The 22,131-nt window shown below is 41.0% G+C and overlaps 1 protein-coding gene across 1 annotated transcript; it reads right to left on the reverse strand.

Annotated features, from left to right (window-relative positions):
- Positions 1–604: 604 nt before the first annotated feature.
- On the reverse strand, positions 605–21,302 carry LOC114664564 (zinc finger protein 239-like). The gene is made up of 3 exons (XM_028818730.2): positions 21,129–21,302; positions 17,490–17,957; positions 605–1,558 (listed from the first exon to the last, which is right to left on the reverse strand). Exons 2-3 carry the CDS (start codon positions 17,788–17,790, stop codon positions 681–683), a joined length of 1,179 nt encoding a protein of 392 aa, XP_028674563.2. The 5' UTR covers positions 17,791–17,957; positions 21,129–21,302; the 3' UTR covers positions 605–680.
- Positions 21,303–22,131: the final 829 nt, after the last annotated feature.

A 22,131-nucleotide genomic window follows, 5' to 3' on the forward strand; every position in this document is an offset into this window, starting at 1 on the left:
TTTGTGCCAGTCACGCAGTCTGATCCACGGCCTCATCTAAAGCGTTTATGAAAATGACTTTTGGAAAGGTCACTGAATCTTCCATCTTGTAGAAGGGAAGACGTGCCTGCAAAGCACTTCAGTTCAAAGGTTTTCCACAAAATTTGCTTGAAGACAACATGGAGTATGACTAGATTTATTAATTTACAAGCAGGTGGTTTTGCCTATAGACCATAGGAGAAACACCAATATTAATCTAATAAGGTGCTTGTATGCTGCCTTCAAGAATCCGACATGGACACCTGCTGTTTAAGGGTATATTCTGTAGCTCGTCTTTTTCACGGAGATAGATTTTCTTTAAACTCACCAATTTCACTGATGTGCACTGCTGGTATTTTCCCCCTTTTGTTCTGTGGGTCTATTACATTTCTTACTACTTCTTCATGTACAGTATGACTCCCTGTTTGTTTTCTGGTTGCATACACAATATTGTCATCTTTTTTTCCTGAGGTTTCTTTCTCCTACACCAATTTGCCTAGCTCTGAAAATGTCAGAATTGTTTGCCACAGCTGTTACACCATATGGCTTTGGTCGGGTTTCAGTGTCTTCATATTTTTTTTGTGTGTGTGTGTAGAAGGCACACAGGAGAGTGTGTCTCACTCAATGTATTTTGTTATTGAACTCTTAATGTTTTCAGTCTCTTAATTTGCTGTCATAGCTCCAGCATGGATTTTTGTGTGTTTCTGAAGACTGTCATTGCCAGAGAATTGTTTTCCACATTCAGAACAGGCAAACGGCTTCTCCCCAGTGTGAATCATTGTGTGCTTCTTAAGATTGCCAATTTGTGAAAACCTTCTGCCACATTCATAACAACAATAAGGCTTCTCCCCAGTGTGAATTCTTACGTGGTTGTTAAGACTGCTGACAAACGAGAATCTTTTATCACACTGAGAACAGCAATGGGGCTTTTCACCGCTATGAATTCTTGAGTGTCTCTTTAGGTTGATCATTTGTGAGAAATGTTTGCCACACTCGGGACAGCGGTGTGGTTTCTCTCCAGTGTGAATCCTCATGTGAATTTGAAGTTCGCGAATGCTGAAGAATCGTTTGCCACACTCGGAACAGCTATAGGGTATTTCTCCTGTGTGAATTCTTGTGTGCCTCTGAAGATAACTTTTTTGGGAAAATTGTTTGCCACATTCAGAACAGCAATGAGGTTTCTTTCCTATGTGAATTAGTTTGTGATTACGAAGACTTCTTGGGTTGGAGAACTCTTTGTTACACTCAGAACAGCAATAAGGATTCAGTCTCATGTGGCTCTGCTGATTATCATTACAATTCAATTTACTGTCCATGCTTTTGCCAGATGCTTGGTAGATATGCAAAGCAACTTGATTTTGCACCTGTGGGTTGGTGTTGAAGGCATTGCTCTTGACTAAATCCACAACATGCACAGAAATATAGTTAAAAGGGGCTGGTATCACACTATCCGAATCAAATGTCAGTTTCTTCATATTTTCATCATGTTGTTTCTGAGGAGCCGTCTGAGAAAATGAAGAAATGGCACTGTCTTGTAAATCTAGAGAACGAAAAAAACACATTTTATTAAAACAAATTACATATCTTGCAAAAGAATCCCTTTCCCTATAAGAATAATTATTCCTGCTTACTTACGCTACCAGTAAAAAGTTTTTGAACACCTCAGTTTTTCTTCAAATCTAATCTAGTGAAATGCAATGAATGACCTAAAATGGTGAAAAGGTAAGCAGTAAAATGCCAGAGGTTTAAATCTAAAGTTTAGGTTAGTAAAAACTGAACAAAAAAAGGAAATTTGAGAATATTATAAATGGGCCTTCTTCAGGGAACAACTAACAGGTTACAACCTACAGATGTTCTGCAGCAATTCAAGTAAATGAAGCCTTGTAAGTTGAAGCAAACAATTTGCACAGGTGTCCCAACCTCTGTTAATTATTTAAAACCCCTCTGTCATTCTTAAAGCAGAGTTGGAGCAGACTGTGTCACTACACCCTCTGAAGTACTACTTGAACAATATTCCAGTGACAATGAGAAGAAAATGGCAATTAACAAATGAAATGAGATAAGAGCATTATTACCCTTAGAAGTGTAGGCCTTTCATTGAGAGAAACTGCAAAAAAAATCAAACTGTCATACAGTGATGTCCTGCACAAACCAAGGGCAAATGGAAACTGGAGGAAATTCTGATAGGAAGAAATTTGGCAGACCCAAAGTCACAACACAATCTGATGTCAAGTTTCTGAGGGTCACCACTTTGGTGATGGGCACCTCACAGCACAAGAGCTTCAAGCACAGCCTAACAGTGCAGTTTGAGAAAAGCAAATCTCAGTTTTTACTGTGAAGAGGAGAATCTGTGCTGCAGGTCCGACAGAAAAAGCCATTCCTTAAAGGACAAAACAGGACCTTGAAGTACCGGCTGTGGACTACTGCAGACTGGACAAAGTCTCCTCTTCACAGTAGAAACTGAGACTTGCCTTTTTAGACCTGCACTGTTAGGCTGTGCTTGAAGATGTTGTATTGTGACGTGCCTGTCACACCAGCTGGTGACCAACAGAAACTTGTCTTCTGATGGGGTTGGGACTTTGGGTCTGCCAGGTCTCTTCCTATCAGAGTTTCTGTCAGTTTCCAAGTGGCCTTTCTGATCAACTAAAACTGCAGTCTTGCACATTTTTCTCTGTTACCCTTTGCTCATGGTTTTCATTTCACTATTCTAAAATGGAATTATCTTACCATAATGGACTGTTATATTTTATAGAGCTTGCCTCAGTATGACCCAGTGATCTGCCTCATATATAATGAGTAATTTGGTTCATTTGTCAGAGGTTAACACTAAAAGTGTTACATTCTTCAGTGACTGAAGTTAAAGACATGAAATCAAAGTTAGCCCTATTTCCAACACACAAGTCACTCTTTAGTTTTAAATGTCTTTGGCTTTATAAAAATAAATGACACAAACGTAGCATTTGCTGACTCAGCCCCATTGCCCAAACCAAACCTTATTATGGGCATTTGCATTGCTGTGGGTCAGCACTTGTCAATATGAATTTCTAATACAAAATTGATTGCATTTGAAGGGAAACTTCCAAATGGACTGTGACTGGCTTAACTGAAATAGTTAGCATTCACGGCAGCTTGTCGATAAGGACGCTTAAGAGTATAATTCACTCTGAGCATTTACAAAGAGGTTAATCCACAGGATATCACAATCAATGTCTTCTGTAGTTAAACAGGACAGGTGGCTACAGAATCTCTTATATGTGTGTCGGGTCTGTAATAAAAGACTACTAAAAATTATCAATAATACTCAAATCTAAATATGTCATGAAGTGAGGTCCGTTCCCTTCGACCCGACCCCCCCAGATTATACAGTAAGGTCAAGCTCAGGAAGTGGGTGGGTGGTAGCATGATGGTATGGCTCTAGGGTGCTGATGAGGTGATTGGCAGTTAATGCATTCACATGCGGACATACACGGTTTGGCCGACTGCCTCATTAGCACTCCAGGGCACATAATAGCACCAACCAATAATTAAAAAGGAGAGTCCGAGCAGTTAGGTAGGAGAAGAGTGGTGGGAAAGAGCACATAAGCACTGTGGAGAGAGGAGGCAGGGTGGTCAGGTCACTCCGAGTGGTGTCCTCACAAACAGTTTTGTAGAGGTAGTGACTTGGATTGACCCTCCCATGGATCCAGGAAGTATTGACAGAATATATGGGAAGATGGAGGGCCAACTAGGTGTGTCTCAAACGGAAGTAGGCGGGCAAGATGAGAATCAGGTGATGGCAACCGCAACTGTCAGGTTTGCCACCAGCAGGGAAGACCCGCTTCGGTAAGCTGGAGAGATGGAGGGAGAGAAAACCGCAATAGACTTGCTTAGGAGCACAACGTGAAGTCTTGGAGTGTTTGGTTTTGTGATTTTAAAATTTTTTACTGTTCATTATGTACCTCCACAAGAGTACAGATTTTTAACTGGATTATTTACCAGCTTTATGCATTACATCAGCAATGTGTAGTGGTTTTAAATTGGTTGCTGATGCTTTGAAGGAAGACAGACACACCAATATCCGGATTCTGCCATTTATTCTGTAAAATCCAGCTATAAGACAAGCAGCAAGGGGCACAGTCGACACACACAGCGACAGGCTCTCTCTCTCAGGCTCCTGCAACAGCTTCATCCAGCTTTTTTTTCCCCCATATATAAATACAATGAAGACAAAATTACATAAAATAAATAATGAAATTAACACCAAATGAAAAAAATACATTTCAACAGAAATCAAATACTGATCAAAACAAGTGCAAAATATCTCCCTCTAACCAAACTGCATGTTTCCATGAAAATAAATATTTTTTTATCCAAATTAACCTTCTCAAAACCATACAAATTTAACAAATGCATATTAACAATAACAATGGAGGACAAAGTATTATTAACATTGTAACATACCTATAAGACAAGCAGCAAGGGGCACAGTCAACACACAAAGCGACAGGCTCTCTCTCAGTCTCCTGTAGTAAGTCAAACAATATGCTTATGAGGCTAGATCTCCATCAGATTAAACACTTCTAAAGTCGGTTTCTGCTGACCAAAAGTGGTGACAGAACCTTAAGATACATCAACAGCTACGTGACGTGATGTTTCCATGCAGTGTGAGACAGAATACACCATTTTAAAACTTGTTAGCTTACACGAGAGACAGAGAGCACAGAGAAGTGTCTTACCTGCAACAGCGTCATCCAGCTTTTGCCGGGAGTCTGCTGTTACACTACATGTGCACCCTATGGGTGTTTCATTAATTAAAGTCCCCCTGCTACAACAGGCAAACAGGAACTATTATACAAAAGATACACTGATTGCATTCATATTAAACAAAACTCACAACATATAAAACAGAAGCATTTCAGTATTAAAAAGTCCATAGTTTTGAGAATGTTCACAAAAACAAAACACAAAACTAGCTCAGCCACAAATGCACTTTATTATGTGGATGTAGTAAACTATGCACTTTGGCTATTTGAACCTGGTTGTTGTCTCACACTTGCTACTGTGCCCATCTAGGTCGCAAACTACTCAGGGGTCATGTGCCCCAGACACTGACAAATACAATATAAAATATACAAGTCAGTCAGTTGCAAAACTTGAATTGGTCACCAAATACCATCACATCTACAAAACTGCACTACGTCACACGCAGCCTTCTAAAGCAGATGGCCGGTTAGTAGTTCAGGACCAACCAGGACTGAGGATATAATAAGTGAGGCACAAGGGAGGGAAATGTACTAAAAACGTAGATTTTTTTATTCCACAAAAAGTTTTTTTTTAAACAAAAACTCTCAGTTTATGGTGCAAACATATACAAGAAAACAAAAGCATATGGTCCACTAAACAACATTTAAAAAATGAAGTCCAGTTAAAACAGATCTTGTGGGAAATGGGGGTAAAAAAACACACTAAAAGAAGTGAAGATGGAGTACGTAAAACAAAACACAGGCTCTTACACTGATATTTGTTCGGTCAGCTTCAGTATAGTAAAAGGGTATCAGCAACATTAAGAAAAAAATGAAAATTACTAAAACTGCACCCTGTGCCACCCCAAGTCCTAAATGCTACTCCTCAAAAAAAAAAAAAAAAAAAAATCTCGGGAGCTGCCTTTTGTTCCCTGGAGCCTCAAGCTGCTTCCTAACCCTATCCAAATGCTCAGCCACCAGCGCCCTCCACGGCTGGTGCACCTCGCACACACTAGTGATGTGTCGTTCGCCAACGGGCAAGCTCTAAGAGCCGATTCTTTGTAGCGAACGAGACGAATCTTCAGCTGCTCCTACTCAGCTCTGCTGAGAATCCATGCAGACAGGGGCAGGATTTTAATTTGATGGGCACACCAATGCGGCCAATCACATGCAAAGACAGACTAGGATCATACCATTATGTGAAAAAAATGAAGGGGGAAGACAACCCGAAGACTGTGAGTGTAGTGGTACAGGCCAGATACACAGAGAGACAGGGAGCCGGATTTAAATGCCTGCGCGTCGGGAAAAAGTGAAGAAATGAGCGAAAACCAAAAAAAGCAGCAGCATCTGGCTACATTTCAATGAAATCTGAGACTGTAAAGCTGAGTGCAGAATCTGTAAAATGAAAATATCCGTCAGAGCAGGGTCAACCACAAACCTGTACAGATATCTAAGAACCGCCCACCTGCCCGTGCAGCTGGAGGAGAGCTTGCCCTCTGTCCTCCAGCTGCCACCCATTGACTCTGGAAAAGTGTCCTGTTTTGAGCCAAGTATTTCCGCTGCAGCATCCACTATCTTGTCAAAACCTGCAGGTAGATCACAGCCTTCTGCAACTCAAACCAAAGTAAGCACATTTATTCCAAAACAAATTACACCAGCCAAACAGATAAGTGTTGATGAGGAGCTGGCTGAGGTATCTGGTATTTGTGAATGCCACCCTGCACTATAGACTTTTATGTAAAGTGTCAATGTCAAGACCTTGGCATTTATTTATATGATTTGTTTGCTGTAGATCGGTGTTCAGTTGTTGATTTAAAGGTTTGATTAAAATGTTAAACAATAGTAACTGTTTTTTGAAACGAAAAAAAAACGCACATAAATAAGGCTTTTATGAAATCACTGAATAAAATATTGCTTACCAACACACAAACTATTCATATTTGCTAAAGTAGAAGGCTCCCAGTGATACTAAATGAAGAGCCATTTGGGAGCCGTAAAAGCCGGCTCTTCTAAGGTAGCCGGGCCAAAAGTGCCGAATCTTTGCAAAGAGCCGAACCTCCCACCACTAGCACACACTGACTTTGTCTCTCAAGTCTTCACAATTGATCAAACCTCCCCCTCTTGTGGCCACAACCGTACTTATATACCACAACCGTACTTATAAAAGACCGTCTCGATTCCCCCGTACAGCACGCATACACATTGATACCATTACGATCCTGCAGGGGGACATGACGCACATCAAACAGAAACAAAAACACCCCACAAACAAAATACACATACTCGATCCATAACTACCATACCGAAACACTACCGAACTTCAATGTTACCAAAAAGATGCAGTGTACCTTAAATATACCTTAAATACATAAATAAAATGGGCTCTCCTGCGGCTGTCTTTCTGGTCTCTGCGTTCATCCCCAGAGCCAATTTTAAAACATCGGCCAGTAAATATAGAATACTTCATGCGAGGCCCAGAGCTGAAACGAATGGTGGAGCATCCGAAAAATTCCACAACAACCTGCAGGTAAGTCCAAAACTTTTTAAATATTTTTTTTTCTCGCTGTAAACCCGCTGAAAGTTATTTAGTGCTGCTCGCATTAAGGCTTACCGAGTCCATTTACACGGTGCTGCCTTGGCGTCCTGATGAGGTTACAGCGTCACACACTGTTAACAGTGGTCCTCAGCATTCATTGCTAAACTAACATAACAAATGCGTTCGTCCATTTTCATACCCACTTATCCTGAAGCAGGGTCGCGGAGAAGTTGAGGCCCAGCACAGCAATCATCAACAAATACAAACATGAATATCTCAAACTACATTCTCTTAACTAAACTTACCTTATGAATAAGTAAAATCAAATATGTCAGGAATGTGTTAACATTACGTCTGTTTGTCTTGTTTGACTTTAGTGGATATCCACATTACTAACCGAGAATGCTAAACCGGATGGACGCAGGGACATCCGGCCATGGGCCGTAGCCGCAAAAAGACGTACTGCGCAGGCGCCCCAAGAAATGAGGCACCGCGAGAGGCGGCCGCGACCACAGAAAAAAGCAGTCAAACGCAGGCGACGCACACAGCGCCGCACGAAAGCCATTGCACACGAAACTAGCACACACAAAAAAAGAAGCCGCTCGCGCCCCACAAATCCCACACCCACCTCCAAGCACCCCCCATACAAGCAGCGGACGAGACACACACAAAGAGGACAATTCAACAAGCCCCTGGCACGCAAAAAAAAAGAACCCCAACCCAAACAAGCAACGGACGGGACACACACAAAGAGGAGGATTCAACAAGCCCCTGGCACACAAAAAGAAAGAAGACGCTCGCGCCCCCACCAATCCCATCACCCCCTCCAAGCAACATCCCCCCCAGACGCCGGCAAAGCACACAGCGCCGCACGAATCCCATTGCACACGAAACGGGACGCACACAAAGAGGAGGATTCAACAAGCTCCTACCACACCAAAAAAAAGAAGCCGTGACCGCCACACCAAGCCCATTAGAGACGAAACGGGACAGACTACAGACATGGCACACGAAACGTTCACAACAACGACGATTCATACCCACAAACACACTAACATCAATAAGAAGTGACACCCAAAGCCCCATTTCTAAAGGAACCGTCCGCAGACACCTGCTAAACGATTGCGCCACTTAGCTGACAACGCGTTCAATAATGAGTCCACTATTGAGGAAAATTCATTGGGATTAATGAATGTCATTTGCAATCATTGTCATTCACTTAACTTCCCTGAAGAAACAACTGGCAATACAAGTAATGAATTTACACGTTGTTGTCAAAAGGGTCAGATTAGACTGCCTCCTTTACATTCATATCCTGAATATCTACAGAAGCTTCTAACTAACGATGTACCTGAAAGTAAAAACTTTATGAACTGCATTAGATCCTACAATAGTTCATTTGCTTTTGCATCTACCGCAGTAAATATCAGGCCACCAAAAGGCAATGGACCATACTGCTTTCGCATATGTGGACAAATATTGCATCGCATTGGAACAGTGCACCCTGAAACAAATCAACAACGCAAATATGCACAAATCTACACACAAAGCCCCATTTCTAAATGAACCGTCCGTATTAAACATACGTCATCTCAACACGTTCACACTATGCAGCATAGATGGATCTCATTACAATAAGGCACTATTAACCGTTCAACCGCAGAAAAGGCTCCATATTAACAGTGAGTGCCCGTCCGTATTAAACATACGTCATCTCAACACCTTCACACTATGCAGCATAGGTGGATCTCCTTACACTGAAGCACTATTAACCGTTCAACTGCAGAAAAGGCTCCATATTAACAATGAGTGCGATCCTCCTTATTACTTATCCATATTTCTCACGCTGAAGAACAAACAAGTCATAAATACACGATCACAGGTACAAAACGATACGGCTCGGATAACGGGACCAAACACACGAACCCGCATGAAAAAACAAAATACACGGTGGCACTTACAACGCGCTTCTGAACCTCCGTAAGAAAAAGTGTCTCGGCTCCAAAAACGTAAAGCTCAACTAACACATTATCAGAAACGAGTGCATATGGACAGACACACTGAACGTAGACGCATACAGCGCGCGTCTCAAAGTGCTACATCGAAACAGGCATGGATTCAAAACAAAACACCTCCCGCCTCAGACATACAGAAACGGCAGCGAAGGGACAAAATAAATAAAGGTGGCTGACAACGCATTCAATAATGAGTTCACTATTCAGGAAAATTCATTGGGATTGATGAATGTCATTTGCAATCATTGTCATTCACTTAACTTCCCTGAAGAAACAACTGGCAATACAAGTAATGAATTTACACGTTGTTATCAAAACGGTCAAATTAGACTGCCTCCTTTACATTCATATCCTGAATATCTACAGAAGCTTCTAACTAACGATGTACCTGAAAGTGAAATCTTTATGAACTGCATTAGATCCTACAAATCGATATCCACTATGAACATTAACAGTGGCACTGCACATGACATCCGTCTTGCAAAACTGTTAATTATTGATGAATGTACAATGGCATCCACTCACTTACTCAACACCATTCATAAACTTCTACAAACGTTTATGAATAATAATCTTCCCTTTGGAGGAAAGCTACTTTTATTACGAAGAGATTTTAGACAGTGCTTAGCTATTGTTCCACATTCCATGCGCTCAGCTATTGTTCAGTGCACCTTAAAATACGCAGACAATTGGCATTGCTTTCAAAAGATACAGTTAGTACAAAACATACGATGTCCACATCCAGATCATAACAATTGGTTATTACAACTGGGAGTTGATACACTCACCAATACAGATAGACTTCTCCCAGATATTATTACAATTCCTCAAGCCTTTATCTGCGCCGACTTACTTACAGACAGATTTGGAACAGCAATCTCATTAGACCAAATGCCCCTTTTAACACAACACACTATATTATGTCCAAAAAATATTAATGTGGAAAACATAAATACCCAAGTCATTGCATTACTTCCTGGAGAGACACAACTCTTTCTAAGCTCTGACAAACTTGACTCTGATCACGACAATAACCATCTTCATTGACCTTACAAGTTCTGACCTGGAGTTACCTTTTACACTTAAACGGCGTGTACAAAGAAATTTTCCAATAAACCTTTACACTGTGCCACACACTTTATTGTTTGCTTTCTATTTGCATCATCTACACCTTCACACTATTCTATATCTCATTCATACATCACGCTCTTTCTCATTCCCAACACCAGGGGTTGGCGAGCGAAGCGAGCAGGGGGCGGAGCCCCATAGTCTTACTCTAAAACAATAAAGTAACCTTAAGCTTAAATAATTCAAATAACAAATTAGAACATATAAAAGGAACTTGCATTTCTTTATTTGATACACAGTGATCATACAAAACACCACTGCAATTTTAATATTCTTTACAAGCAAACTATTATGCTAAGCAAATAATGAGTCATGAAGACAATTTTCTTCTTCTCTACTGCACCTACAATTCCTTGCACCGCGGCAGGCAGCCTCCTACTCTATCCAGTATGACTCTTCCTTTCAAATAAAATTAAACAAACAGCAGCAATGCTAAAAATTTAATCAGTTAAGCACTGAACTGAAGAGCTGGTGCATAACAAGAAGTTAGTTCCACGCTGGGCAGACCACCTACGGTCCAGCTGATGAACAAACATCAACAGAATAGACCATCTGCTCAGGAGCCACACTGGAGTTAATGGGAGAACAGGCCAAAAATTCAACCAGGCAATACATGGTTAAAACCCCACAGCAGATCATGTAGCATAATACAATTATCAAATATTATATGAATTAAATGCTATACTCTGCAATATTCACATGCTCAACACCATGATTCAGCATCTCTACTGGGGTGGAGTGGTGGCTCTGAGGCTAAGGATCTGCACTGGTATCCCGAAGGTTGCCGGTTCAAATCCCCGTCACTGCCAAAAGAGATCCTGCTCTGCTGGGCCCTTGAGCAAGGCCCTTAACCTGTAATTGCTCCAGGGGCGCTGTACAATGGCTGACCCTGCGCTCTGACCCCAAGGGGTATGCGAAAACTACCAAATTCCTAATACAAGAAATTGTATAAGGCGAAACAAAGAACAAAAAAAAAAAAAAAAAAAAAGGTAAAGTACAAGTAAAACAAAACACCATGACTGGTGCAGGATGCACACACACAACAAAGCAGAGAGAACACACCTGGCACTTGTGAGTTTTCCCAGCTCTGCTTGGTACACCCTTTGTGGCTAATACTGACACAACTCATGTTCCTACCACTTGTTAGCTGCATTTTGTCACCATCGATGTGCAGATCTTCTGCTATATCAACAGTATGGGAAGCAAAGTTTCTTTCCAATCTTGCCTTAATAAAAGTTGCAGGACCTTCTAGCATCTATACTATAACTTTTGAAAAATGGTGTTCTTTGCTGTGTAGTTATCAGCGATCTGCACTAATGACTTTGCACATATGCACATACTCCCATTTAACTTATTGCAGAGATAGATAAGACAGATAAAACTTGTACATACATACATAAAAATTACAAATATAGAAGACTATTCCTTCTCATAAACAAATCACTAAAGGAAGAGTGTAGAAGTTCGAAATGGCAGGCACGGCCCCCTGAAGCCCATACACAATGACAAGTCTGTGCCGACTACTTTTGAGCAATGAAGCAAGCTATATAACAATCTTACATGTTTTATCATTTGATTTGCCTCAAGAATCTAATAGGAATATGCCCAATATGGAGGTTTGGAAATACTAACTAAATACATTTTATTGTAGAATTAACCTTTGGACTAGCCACATGGTTTGAAACTTGCCTCGACTTTTTAGTTAGAAAATGGAGGACAACCATAACCCTATAAAGCACGGGTGTTGAACTCCGGTCCTGGATGGCCACAGTGGCTGCAGGTTTTTATTCTAACCATCTTCTTCATTAGTGACCAGTTTTTGCTGCTAAATTACCATATAGACTCGCATTTAAGTTCTCCCGCTGATAAGTCGGTGCTTGATTTTACTGTATAATTTCCAGTATTTTATAATGTCGGTCGTATAAGTCGATTGCAGAAAACTCACGCTATTGGTCCAAGAGATTATGATATGTTAATGCCCACCTGAGAGAGTAACCACGGAGCACACAGCGTTTTTTTTTTTCTTCTATGTATTGTGCCTATGTGACCACACAGTAATACCCAAACTATTCCGAAGCGACTTTTGCACTGATTTGTGTTTTGTGTATCTCACAACCTAATACACCTTTATCGGAAGAGTATCCGTAATCTATGATGGAGCATTCGATGAGAAGAAAATATGAAGCTGGTTTTACATTAAAAGTTATTGAAGTGGCGAAAGAAATTGGCAACTGCGCTGCTACAACAAAATTCGATGTGTCTGAGAAACTGGTGCGAGATTGGAGGAAGCAAGAAGATGTAAAAAAAATATATATATTATTATCGTATTTTTGAACAGGCATATAAATCGGGGTCTGATTGCATGATTGATTTTTCGGGTTTCAAGATTCAACTTATATGCAAGTATATACGGTAACTTATTTTGCCTTAATTTTAATTAACTTGACTCAAGCCTCTTTGTTGTTTCTTTTTCCTTAATTAGCAGCCAAACAATAATGAGACACAAAATGAACCGCCACATGACCAGCTCACCTGTGCCCATCACACAATATGTGAAAATAAAGAAAGGTGAAGGTCGCGGTAATGTTGATCCCTCAGGTCACCAAAACATTTTGATGGTGCTCTTAGAAAAAAGAGAAAAATCAACAGTTTTGGAAATGTCTGCTGTGGCACAATGCAGCAATAATCCATGGAACTAAATAATGAGTTTAATTAACAGCAAGAATCGTCTTCTGATTAAGAGATTGGTTGGAGTGAAATTGGTTGGAGTTTGAAATCCCAGTTTAGCTGGTTATCTGTTGGCTTGTTTCATTTCTGTTTGGCTGCCATTTAATGAAGAAAAGAATCGGTTCAGAGCACCAAATCCTTAAAAGCTAGGCTAGTAAAATGAAGGGAAAAGGAGTTAATGAGCAGTGAAAACTGGTCACTGATTAGGAAAAGGGTTAGAATGAAAACCTGCAGCCACTGCGGCCCTCCAGGCCAGGAGTTATACACCCCTGCTATAAAGTAGATACAGTGGATGAATATGAATTTAATGTCATTATTTCTAACTCCATCAGTCAAATGTATGACTCTACAAGTTAAAATAAACTTGTTCTTCTTGATACCTGATTTTTGTTTTCAGTAATGTGAGGTAACTAAATTCTATATACAACAGATTTAATTAGATGATAAATAACTATACAATTGAATTATAAAACATAGTTACAAGTCTTTGACTTTGTTTTTGGTTAAACTGGTCAACTGCAGGGTATTCAGTAAGGTCCGTGGCCTCACTTCATTCCACACACCAGGTTTATTTCAGCTGGTTTCAGTTCCACCAAAGAGTATTAATGTCAGTCACACTTCGCAATTTAGGCAGTTAAACAACAAGAATATTTCTTTCTACTCATACACTGGATTATTTTTATACACAGAATGTAGCTCAAGTGCTTTGCAAAATGGAAAATAAACAGACACAAGAAAAGAAAAATAAATTAAAATTAGATAAGAATAATGAATAAGTAACAAAAAAAAAATCTATCAATATGGACTTAAATACACTCCAAGTAGAATCCTCATATACGTTACCCTTTGAACTCCTATGTGCCAGGCTAAAGATTAAGTTTATCAGGGTGCTGTGAACTGGAAGTTCATGAAATTCACAATCAGTAAGAAATAAAACCACAGAGAAAGGTCCAGATAATTTTTTTTTGCTTAACTAAGGTTGCTACATTTGTAGATACATTATCATTTAAATGAATCTTATAATGTCCATCACAAAATGGTAAAAACCCAAAAGCTTTACTTATCACATTCAAATTATCATGTCATTCGTCTCCACTGGTCTTTTATGACAGCAAGAATCAAACGAAAAATATATATAATAATAAAAAATAGGTTGTAAAGGGGTGTTCCATTAAGATAAAAATCACTAATTTTAGAAAAGTATCAACTCTAAGTTAGTAAATCTAAAATACCAAGTAGCATGGAGATGTTCATAGTAATATAATATGCAAGGGAAAAAAAATGCCAACCCTAAGATCCTTTATGATCAACTCTAGTGTGCTCCTATCCTTCAAAACCTTAAGTGATGTGGGAACTCATGTACAACACAGAGCTTTCAAAAGAGCAGCGCAAATAATCATTATAAAGAAAGGCCATTGTCATCTTAACATATGCTATGACAATAATTGTATGCATATTACATAATAATAAAGAGTAACATATAATAAATAGGTTGAAATACACATATAACCACTTTTTTCTTTCTATAATAGTCTTTATTGTTCTGTTTTCAGTAGTGAGATAAAAAGACCTGCCAGTAAAATAGAAACACTCATAAAAACCAGCAAGTGTGGTCTGGTACCCTTACTGATGATTTGCATGTATGTCTGTGGTTACATTCAATACATAACAAGTCAGCTTGCTTTCAGCAAATCTACAGCACAAGGGGGCTCTGCCCCCTGCTCGCTTCGCTCGCCAACCCCCGGCGTTGGGTATCCTGAAATACAGTAGTCGAGCTCGTTCGTTTTGGAGCCGTGCCCACTTTGCCCACGGCATTTCAGACGCGCGTTGTAGGTGCCTGCGTTCATTGATCTTACCCAGGTGGGCTCGTGTTTGTATCGTTGAGCTGTATTGTGTTTGAATTTGGTGTAAAGCGTTCAGCGGACACGCGTTGTAGGTGCCTGCGTTCATTGATCTTACCCAGGTGGGCTCGTGTTTGTATCGTTGAGCTGTATTGTGTTTGAATTTGGTGTAAAGCGTTCAGCGGTTTGTACAATCCCAAGCAGCACATTATTCCTAACTTCACTCAGCAGTAGTGCCACTCACAATATGGCGGTGACGCCTGCGCCTTCACTCCGTACCATCATTGTGGACCTGTGGGGCCTCTGTAGCCTCTTCCATTTGAATCTGGGCTGCAGCGCGGAATCCTCTTTTTTATGTGGCTGTGTCAGTAGTCGTTAGCTATGGGCGCGTTGTTGCTTCATTTCTCATTCACGTCAGTTGAGCTCTTTCATTTTTGGGCCGTGACTCCTTCGTGCGCGGTGGATACGACTTCGCTTGCGGTTTATGAGACGTGCGCTGTACGCGCCTGCGCAGTACGTCTCATGGTCCCATCACCATGTACCTGCGTCCATGCCATCCGGTTTACCATTCTCAGTTAGTAATATGGATTATCCGAGGTGAGCCCATTCCTTGATAACCTGATGGAATGAGGGGGCTCATTGTACTTTGGGGTTTTACACCACCAGTAAAAAACACTGTTAAAGACAGCACAGGCCCTTTGGAATTTCTTGATGACCATTAAATTTGCACAAACCAACTTTATAAGCAAATAGCCATGGTGCTGGTCGAAGACAGGTAATAGAATTAAAAAAAATATTTGCTATCTCTTGTTGTACGTGTCGGGCGGCACGGTGGCGCAGTGGGTAGCGCTGCTGCCTCGCAGTTGGGAGATCTGGGGACCTGGGTTCGATTCCCGGGTCCTCCCTGCGTGGAGTTTGCATGTTCTCCCCGTGTCTGCGTGGGTTTCCTCCGGGCGCTCCGGTTTCCTCCCACAGTCCAAAGACATGCAGGTTAGGTGGATTGGCGATTCTAAATTGTCCCTAGTGTGTGCTTGGTGTGTGGGTGTGTTTGTGTGTGTCCTGCGGTGGGTTGGCACCCTGCCCAGGATTGTTTCCTGCCTTGTGCCCTGTGTTGGCTGGGATTGGCTCCAGCAGACCCCCGTGACCCTGTGTTCGGATTCAGCGGGTTGGAAAATGGATGGATGGATGTTGTACGTGTACCTTCAGTGCCATTCCTGTGTATTCAAGCGGGTGTGAACGTCTCCTCACTAGCCTCTCAAACGCATTCCTGCAAAGGCTGCTTGCTTTTCAGACTCTCATTACTTTCAAAGTGAGCGTTTTACATCTATTAATAACGTCTCTTCGCCGGTGTTTCCTCTCTTACAAGCATTCCTGTAAAGTCTGCTTCTTAGACTCCCATTATTTCCGAGGTGCCTTTTTCACATCTTGTCCGGTTTTAATCTTGCCATCGCTCTCAGTGCGCATTTCCACTTTCAATTGCGTCGCAGCCAAACTGCCCAATCACATCAAAGCCAAATTGACCCATCAGTTTGCTCAGAGAAACTGGATACACTGACCAGAGAGTTTTATTAAACAGATAGATTTAAACCACACATTGCCAAGTCAGAACACAGCAACAGATGTCTGACTACTGAGTAAACATACAGTGTGGGTAATACAGAGAATTTTGAGAAGGTATTGGCGTGTCGGGAAGATCGCAGAGTACTACTTGTCCTAAAGTTTTTATTTTGTTGTTTATTGTTACCAATAACTAAAACTATTTAAATTGTTTAATCAGTGATACTAGTTAATATTCTTTACGTTAACTAAATGTCAATGGTGCATAGACTGCACTAACATGAGAATATTTGTATATGTTCTCCTGTTTTACCACAATTAAATAAAACTCTTAAGTCATCCCATAATACACCATGACTCCTATTAGCTTCATCCTCTGTGCTTTCTAAACTACGATAGACGTTCTCAATGGTGGGTTGTCAAGGCTGTTTAAGTATCACCACAAGTACATGTATAATCATGGATTGCTTAAACCTATCTTGAGTTAATGAGAAACACTTTCTGGTCATAGACCTGACTGGGCCTCATTTGTAAAATGATCATTCAAGTGGGATTTACTCAGCAAAGTCTCGTTTTTTAAAAGTGTGCCTCATGGGATAGTCCCTGCTTTGATGTTATTTTGTTTTCAATTCCCCACCCTGTATATTCAGCAGAATGCAACCCACAAAAACAAATGAACTGATATACAATTGCATATCACTCAGTTGACTCTCTGTGTGTTCACTTTATGTTACAGGTTTGCATTTAGATGAATTAAAGGAACTGAATACTGCTGGGATAAGTAATCAGTCCATTAAAAAATTATGTTAACAAATTAATCACTTAAAATGTTTCTTCACTCCCACTACCAAAATAAAACATAATATCAAGAGAAATCCATTTAGGGGAATTAAATCAGCCCAGAGGCTTCCACTTATGTATTTATATTATACACTTTAGTACCAACCTTTTCCAGAATGACTTGAACATGTTGCATTCTCACTTATATCAAACTCCGATGACTCAGACTTCACATACATAGAATGAGCCTGTAGGGGGCAGGATCCATTTGTGGTGGAGGACATTCCAGATACCGGCATATCAGGACACAACTCTGGCTCTAACTTAATGTCCTCTTCTTTGATTCTGTCTAGGACTACATATTTCTGCATGGCAGTGCTGTCAGGTATTTGCTCAGAGTCTTCTTTAAAGTTGACAAATTCCCATTCAAAGTCCTCTTCCTTAATGTCTAGGTTTCTGTTCTCCATGGTATTCACAGAATGAAGGTCAGCTTTTAGTGTTGTATTCTCCCCTTCTTTTGCTACCCCCCTCTTCACATTTATATTCTTTCTCTAGGGGTATCTGGGCAGCCCGATACATCTCCTTCATTTCATATTTCACTACATTAAAAGAAGTGTTGTCCTCCTCTTTTACTCTGTAGGAAGAACAGGGTAGAACACATTAATGACAGCATTAGGAAAAAATGAACACACTGGAGTTTCATCTCTTGTTCACTCCTCTGTAAAGAAAGGTGAAGGGTGTAACAGTTTAAGGAAATCATGTTACAGCATGAATCAGCAATTAAACAAACTGAATTCAGTGACTAGGCATGGAACAACCTTAGGTGGACTTGACAGACTCGGAGAAATAAACCTGCTTAGTCTCAAACAGAACAGACTGCATGGGGGCCTATTGCAGGTCTTCAGAATCCTCAAAGACATTGACAAAATAGATACTGCAGAATTCCTTAAACGTAACAATGAATCATGCACTTGAGGACATCAGTGGAAATTAAGGGGAAGTGCATTTAAAACTGAAGCCAGTGCACGTCTCTTTATGCAAGGAGTTGTTGGACTCTGGTACAAACTACAGAGACATGTAGTTATAGTAGAAACCTTCAACCTTTATGAAGAATCTGGAGGAGATATTGGGACAGCTTAGCTATTAGCTAAACAAACAAGCTTGATGGCCTGAATGGTCTCCTCTCATCTGTCAAATTTCTTATGTTCAGGGATGTTGAAGCCTTTTTGTTCCCTAAAAGACATACCTACTATCAGGCCCTATCCCTTTTTACTCCTCTTCTCCGAGTGCACTGTGGGCTACAAGCATTTTTTTTAGCTTGCTTATGGCAGGAAAGGATGTTGCTTAGTGGTACAGCCCTATTAACAAGTGGATGTACCCCTATACCATCAATTGTCATCAGAGATATGGTGCTGTCATACGGTTTTTCTCTCTTCTTGATTTGCTCTATCAAGGCAAATTTCTGACATTGAAATATTTTTGGTTGAAGAACTCCAAACAAATCTATATATACATACTGCTCATAAATACAGTGCCTCCGGAAAGTATTCACAGCATATCACTTTTTCCACATTTTGGTATGTTACAGCCTTATTCCAAAATGGATTAAATTCATATTTTTCCTCAGAATTCTACACACAACACCCCATAATGACAACGTGAAAAAAGTTTACTTGAGATTTTTGCAAATTTATTAAAAATAAAAAAACTGAGAAAGCACATGTACATAAGTATTCACAGCCTTTGCCATTAAGCTCAAAATTGAGCTCAGGTGCATCCTGTTTCCCCTGATCATCTTTGAGATGTTCCTGCAGCTTAATTGGAGTCCACCTGTGGTAAATTCAGTTGATTGGACATGATTTGGAAAGGCACACACCTGTCTATATAAGGTCCCACAGTTGACAGTTCATGTCAGAGCACAAACCAAGCATGAAGTCAAAGGAATTGTCTGTAGACCTCCGGGACAGGATTGCCTCGACGCACAAATCTGGGGAAGGTTACAGAAAAATGTCTGCTGCTTTGAAGGTCCCAATGAGCACAGTGGCCTCCATCATTCGTAAGTGGAAGACTCTTTCTAGACCTGGCCGGCCATCTAAACTGAGCGATCGGGGGAGAAGGGCCTTAGTCAGGGACGTGACCAAGAACCCAATAGTCATTCTGTCAGAGCTCCAGAGGTCCTCTGTGGAGAGAGGAGAACCTTCCAGAAGGACAACCATCTCTGCAGCAATCCACCAATCAGGCCTGTATGGTAGAGTGGCCAGACGGAAGCCACTCCTTAGTAAAAGGCACATGGCAGCCCACCTGGAGTTTGCCAAAAGGCACCCAAATGACTCTCGGACCATGAGAAAGAAAACTCTCTGGTCTGATGAGACAAAGATTGAACTCTTTGGTGTGAATGCCAGGCATCACGTTTGGAGGAAACCAGGCCAATACCATCCTTATAGTGAAGCATGGTGGTGGCAGCATCATGCTGTGGGGATGTTTTTCAGCAGCAGGGACTGGGAGACTAGTCAGGATAAAGGGAAAGATGACTGCAGCAATGTACAGAGACATCCTGGATGAAAACCTGCTCCAGAGCGCTCTTGACCTCAGACTGGGGCGACGGTTCAACTTTCAGCAGGACAACAACCCTAAGCACACAGCCAAGATATCAAAGGAGTGGCTTCAGGACAACTCTGTGAATGTCCTTGAGTGGCCCAGCCAGAGCACAGACTTGAATCCGATTGAACATATCTGGAGAGATCTTAAAATGGCTGTGCACCGACGCTTCCCATCCAACCTGATGGAGCTTGAGAGGTGCTGCAAAGAGGAATGGGTGAAACTGGTCAAGGATAGGTGTGCCAAGCTTGTGGCATCATATTCAAAAAGACTTGAGGCTGTAAGCTGCCAAAGGTGCATCGACAAAGTATTGAGCAAAGGCTGTGAATACTTATGTACATGTGATTTCTCCGTTTTTTTATTTTTAATAAATTTGCAAAAACCTCAAGTTAACTTTTTTCACGTTGTCATAATGAGGTGTTGTGTGTAGAATTCTGAGGAAAAAAATGAATTTAATCCATTTTGGAATAAGGTTGTAACTTAACAAAATGTGGAAAAAGTGATGTGCTGTGAATACTTTCCGGATGCACTGTAATGCAAAGCTGACTGGCCGATTAATTCACTCACTTACCAACAAAAACCGTTCTGCGTGGTCTCATTTTCTAACCTGCTTAATCCTGACCAGGGTTGTAGACCTGCAGCCAGTATAAGCTGCACAGGGGACACTAGTCCATCACAGGGAGAACAACCTTCATCAAGCACACTTTCGCCACTTCTCACAACCTGCATGCCTTTAGACTGTAGGAGGAAATCGGAGCAGACGGAAAGAACTCACGCAGACACAGGGAGAAAATGCAAACTCTGGTCTCTTTACTTCGAGGAAGCCGCCCTAGCACTGCGCCAACCTGCATAGACAAGTTAGAAGTCTGATAGAAGACTGCGCAGTCCTCGGCGGCGGTTCGAACAGAGAAGACGTGAAACTCGTGAGCTGCTCGGTTGACATCACTAGCGTCTCTGACAACACTGAACACGGCTGCTTTTACTTTTGTTCTCGGACATGCCAACTTTAAAAAAAGTGATTTCAGTGGTATTGAAAAAGAATCTCAGCTACGTAATTAAATAGTTCGAAGATTACTTCAGGGACATAGCCGATAGAAAAAGAATTGGCAGCGAGGTGCACTTTTCGAGAGATTACTAAACACATGCGGGAGTCAGGAAGGACACGTGTATTTTCGTGACAGTATTCTAAACGTGTTTGAATACATACCTCATTTTTATCGAAGATTTTGTTCTTAAACCACAACCTACGCCGCCTCGGACGAGCACATCAATCTATCAGCCAGGCAACATGCGTTCCATGAGTCAAGTATTGTAGTACAGTGTGTCGCGTCACACGAAGTAAAGTACGGCTTTCAATCCGCTTCCGTCGCTCTTGCTGACGTCACTGACGTACAGCCAGAATCCTGAACCTCCAGGTAGATCACATTAGGAATGTATAGAGCTACGGAGTGGACGTGGCACATAAATAATAAATAAATAGTGGGATGTTTTGGTTTATTTTTTGTTGATGCGACCGCCCTGCAAATCCCTTCTGCGCTTTTTTGTTGTTTACGGGAGAGCTAACGGACACAGACATTTGTAGGTGGGGGTGAATTATGATAGAATTGTAGCCATTCTTATCTTACGGGGCAGCACTGTGAGCTCCCGGCAGATACAATTGCTAATGGACTACCACACGCTGGGGAGTATTTTGGATTAGGGGTGAGTTTCCCAAAACATTATTCCTCATCGATCTTCTTAACCATTAAAAGAGAGTAATCAAAGTGATGTTACGGTAATCGTTGTGCAGTGTGGCTTTTGACAATTCTTTAGTCCTTGTGTTAAGGGACAACAGGAACAGATTCCATATGAGCCAGTGTTGAATTACGTTTCTCACAGGTCAGTTTACAGTTCTTTTTGCTTTTGCCGCATTTTATTATCCAACAACAAGCGCTGCAGGGCTATGCAGAACGTAAGCGCACACGTTAATTAAGTCGTGGGAACGTTTTAATTAAATATGCGCACGGATTACATTCATCGAGTGAATGTTTAGGAATGCCATTCTTATTTCAGCTAACTCCATCTCGGATGCCCCCATTAGCTAGAATTCCACGATAGAGTACATAAAGTGGAAAAAGGTCTGGCCTGTGCCATATAAAGTTTTTCTACCAAACAAAGTTGAAGAAGACCACTTCAAAATCATACATACATTTTACCCAACTAATCAATTA

Source organism: Erpetoichthys calabaricus, chromosome 1 (genome assembly GCF_900747795.2).
Source record: "Erpetoichthys calabaricus chromosome 1, fErpCal1.3, whole genome shotgun sequence".
Taxonomy (NCBI): domain Eukaryota; kingdom Metazoa; phylum Chordata; class Cladistia; order Polypteriformes; family Polypteridae; genus Erpetoichthys; species Erpetoichthys calabaricus.

What these genes read in the sequence shown, in the direction of transcription:
- LOC114664564 (XM_028818730.2), bottom strand. Translation starts at nt 17,790, where the DNA reads ATGGAGAACAGAAACCTAGACATTAAGGAAGAGGACTTTGAATGGGAA. An exon ending in TTCAAGTCATTCTGGAAAAG is followed by an intron (nt 1,559 to 17,489) that starts GTTGGTACTAAA and finishes TTCGTTCTCTAG; the next exon opens with ATTTACAAGACAGTGCCATT.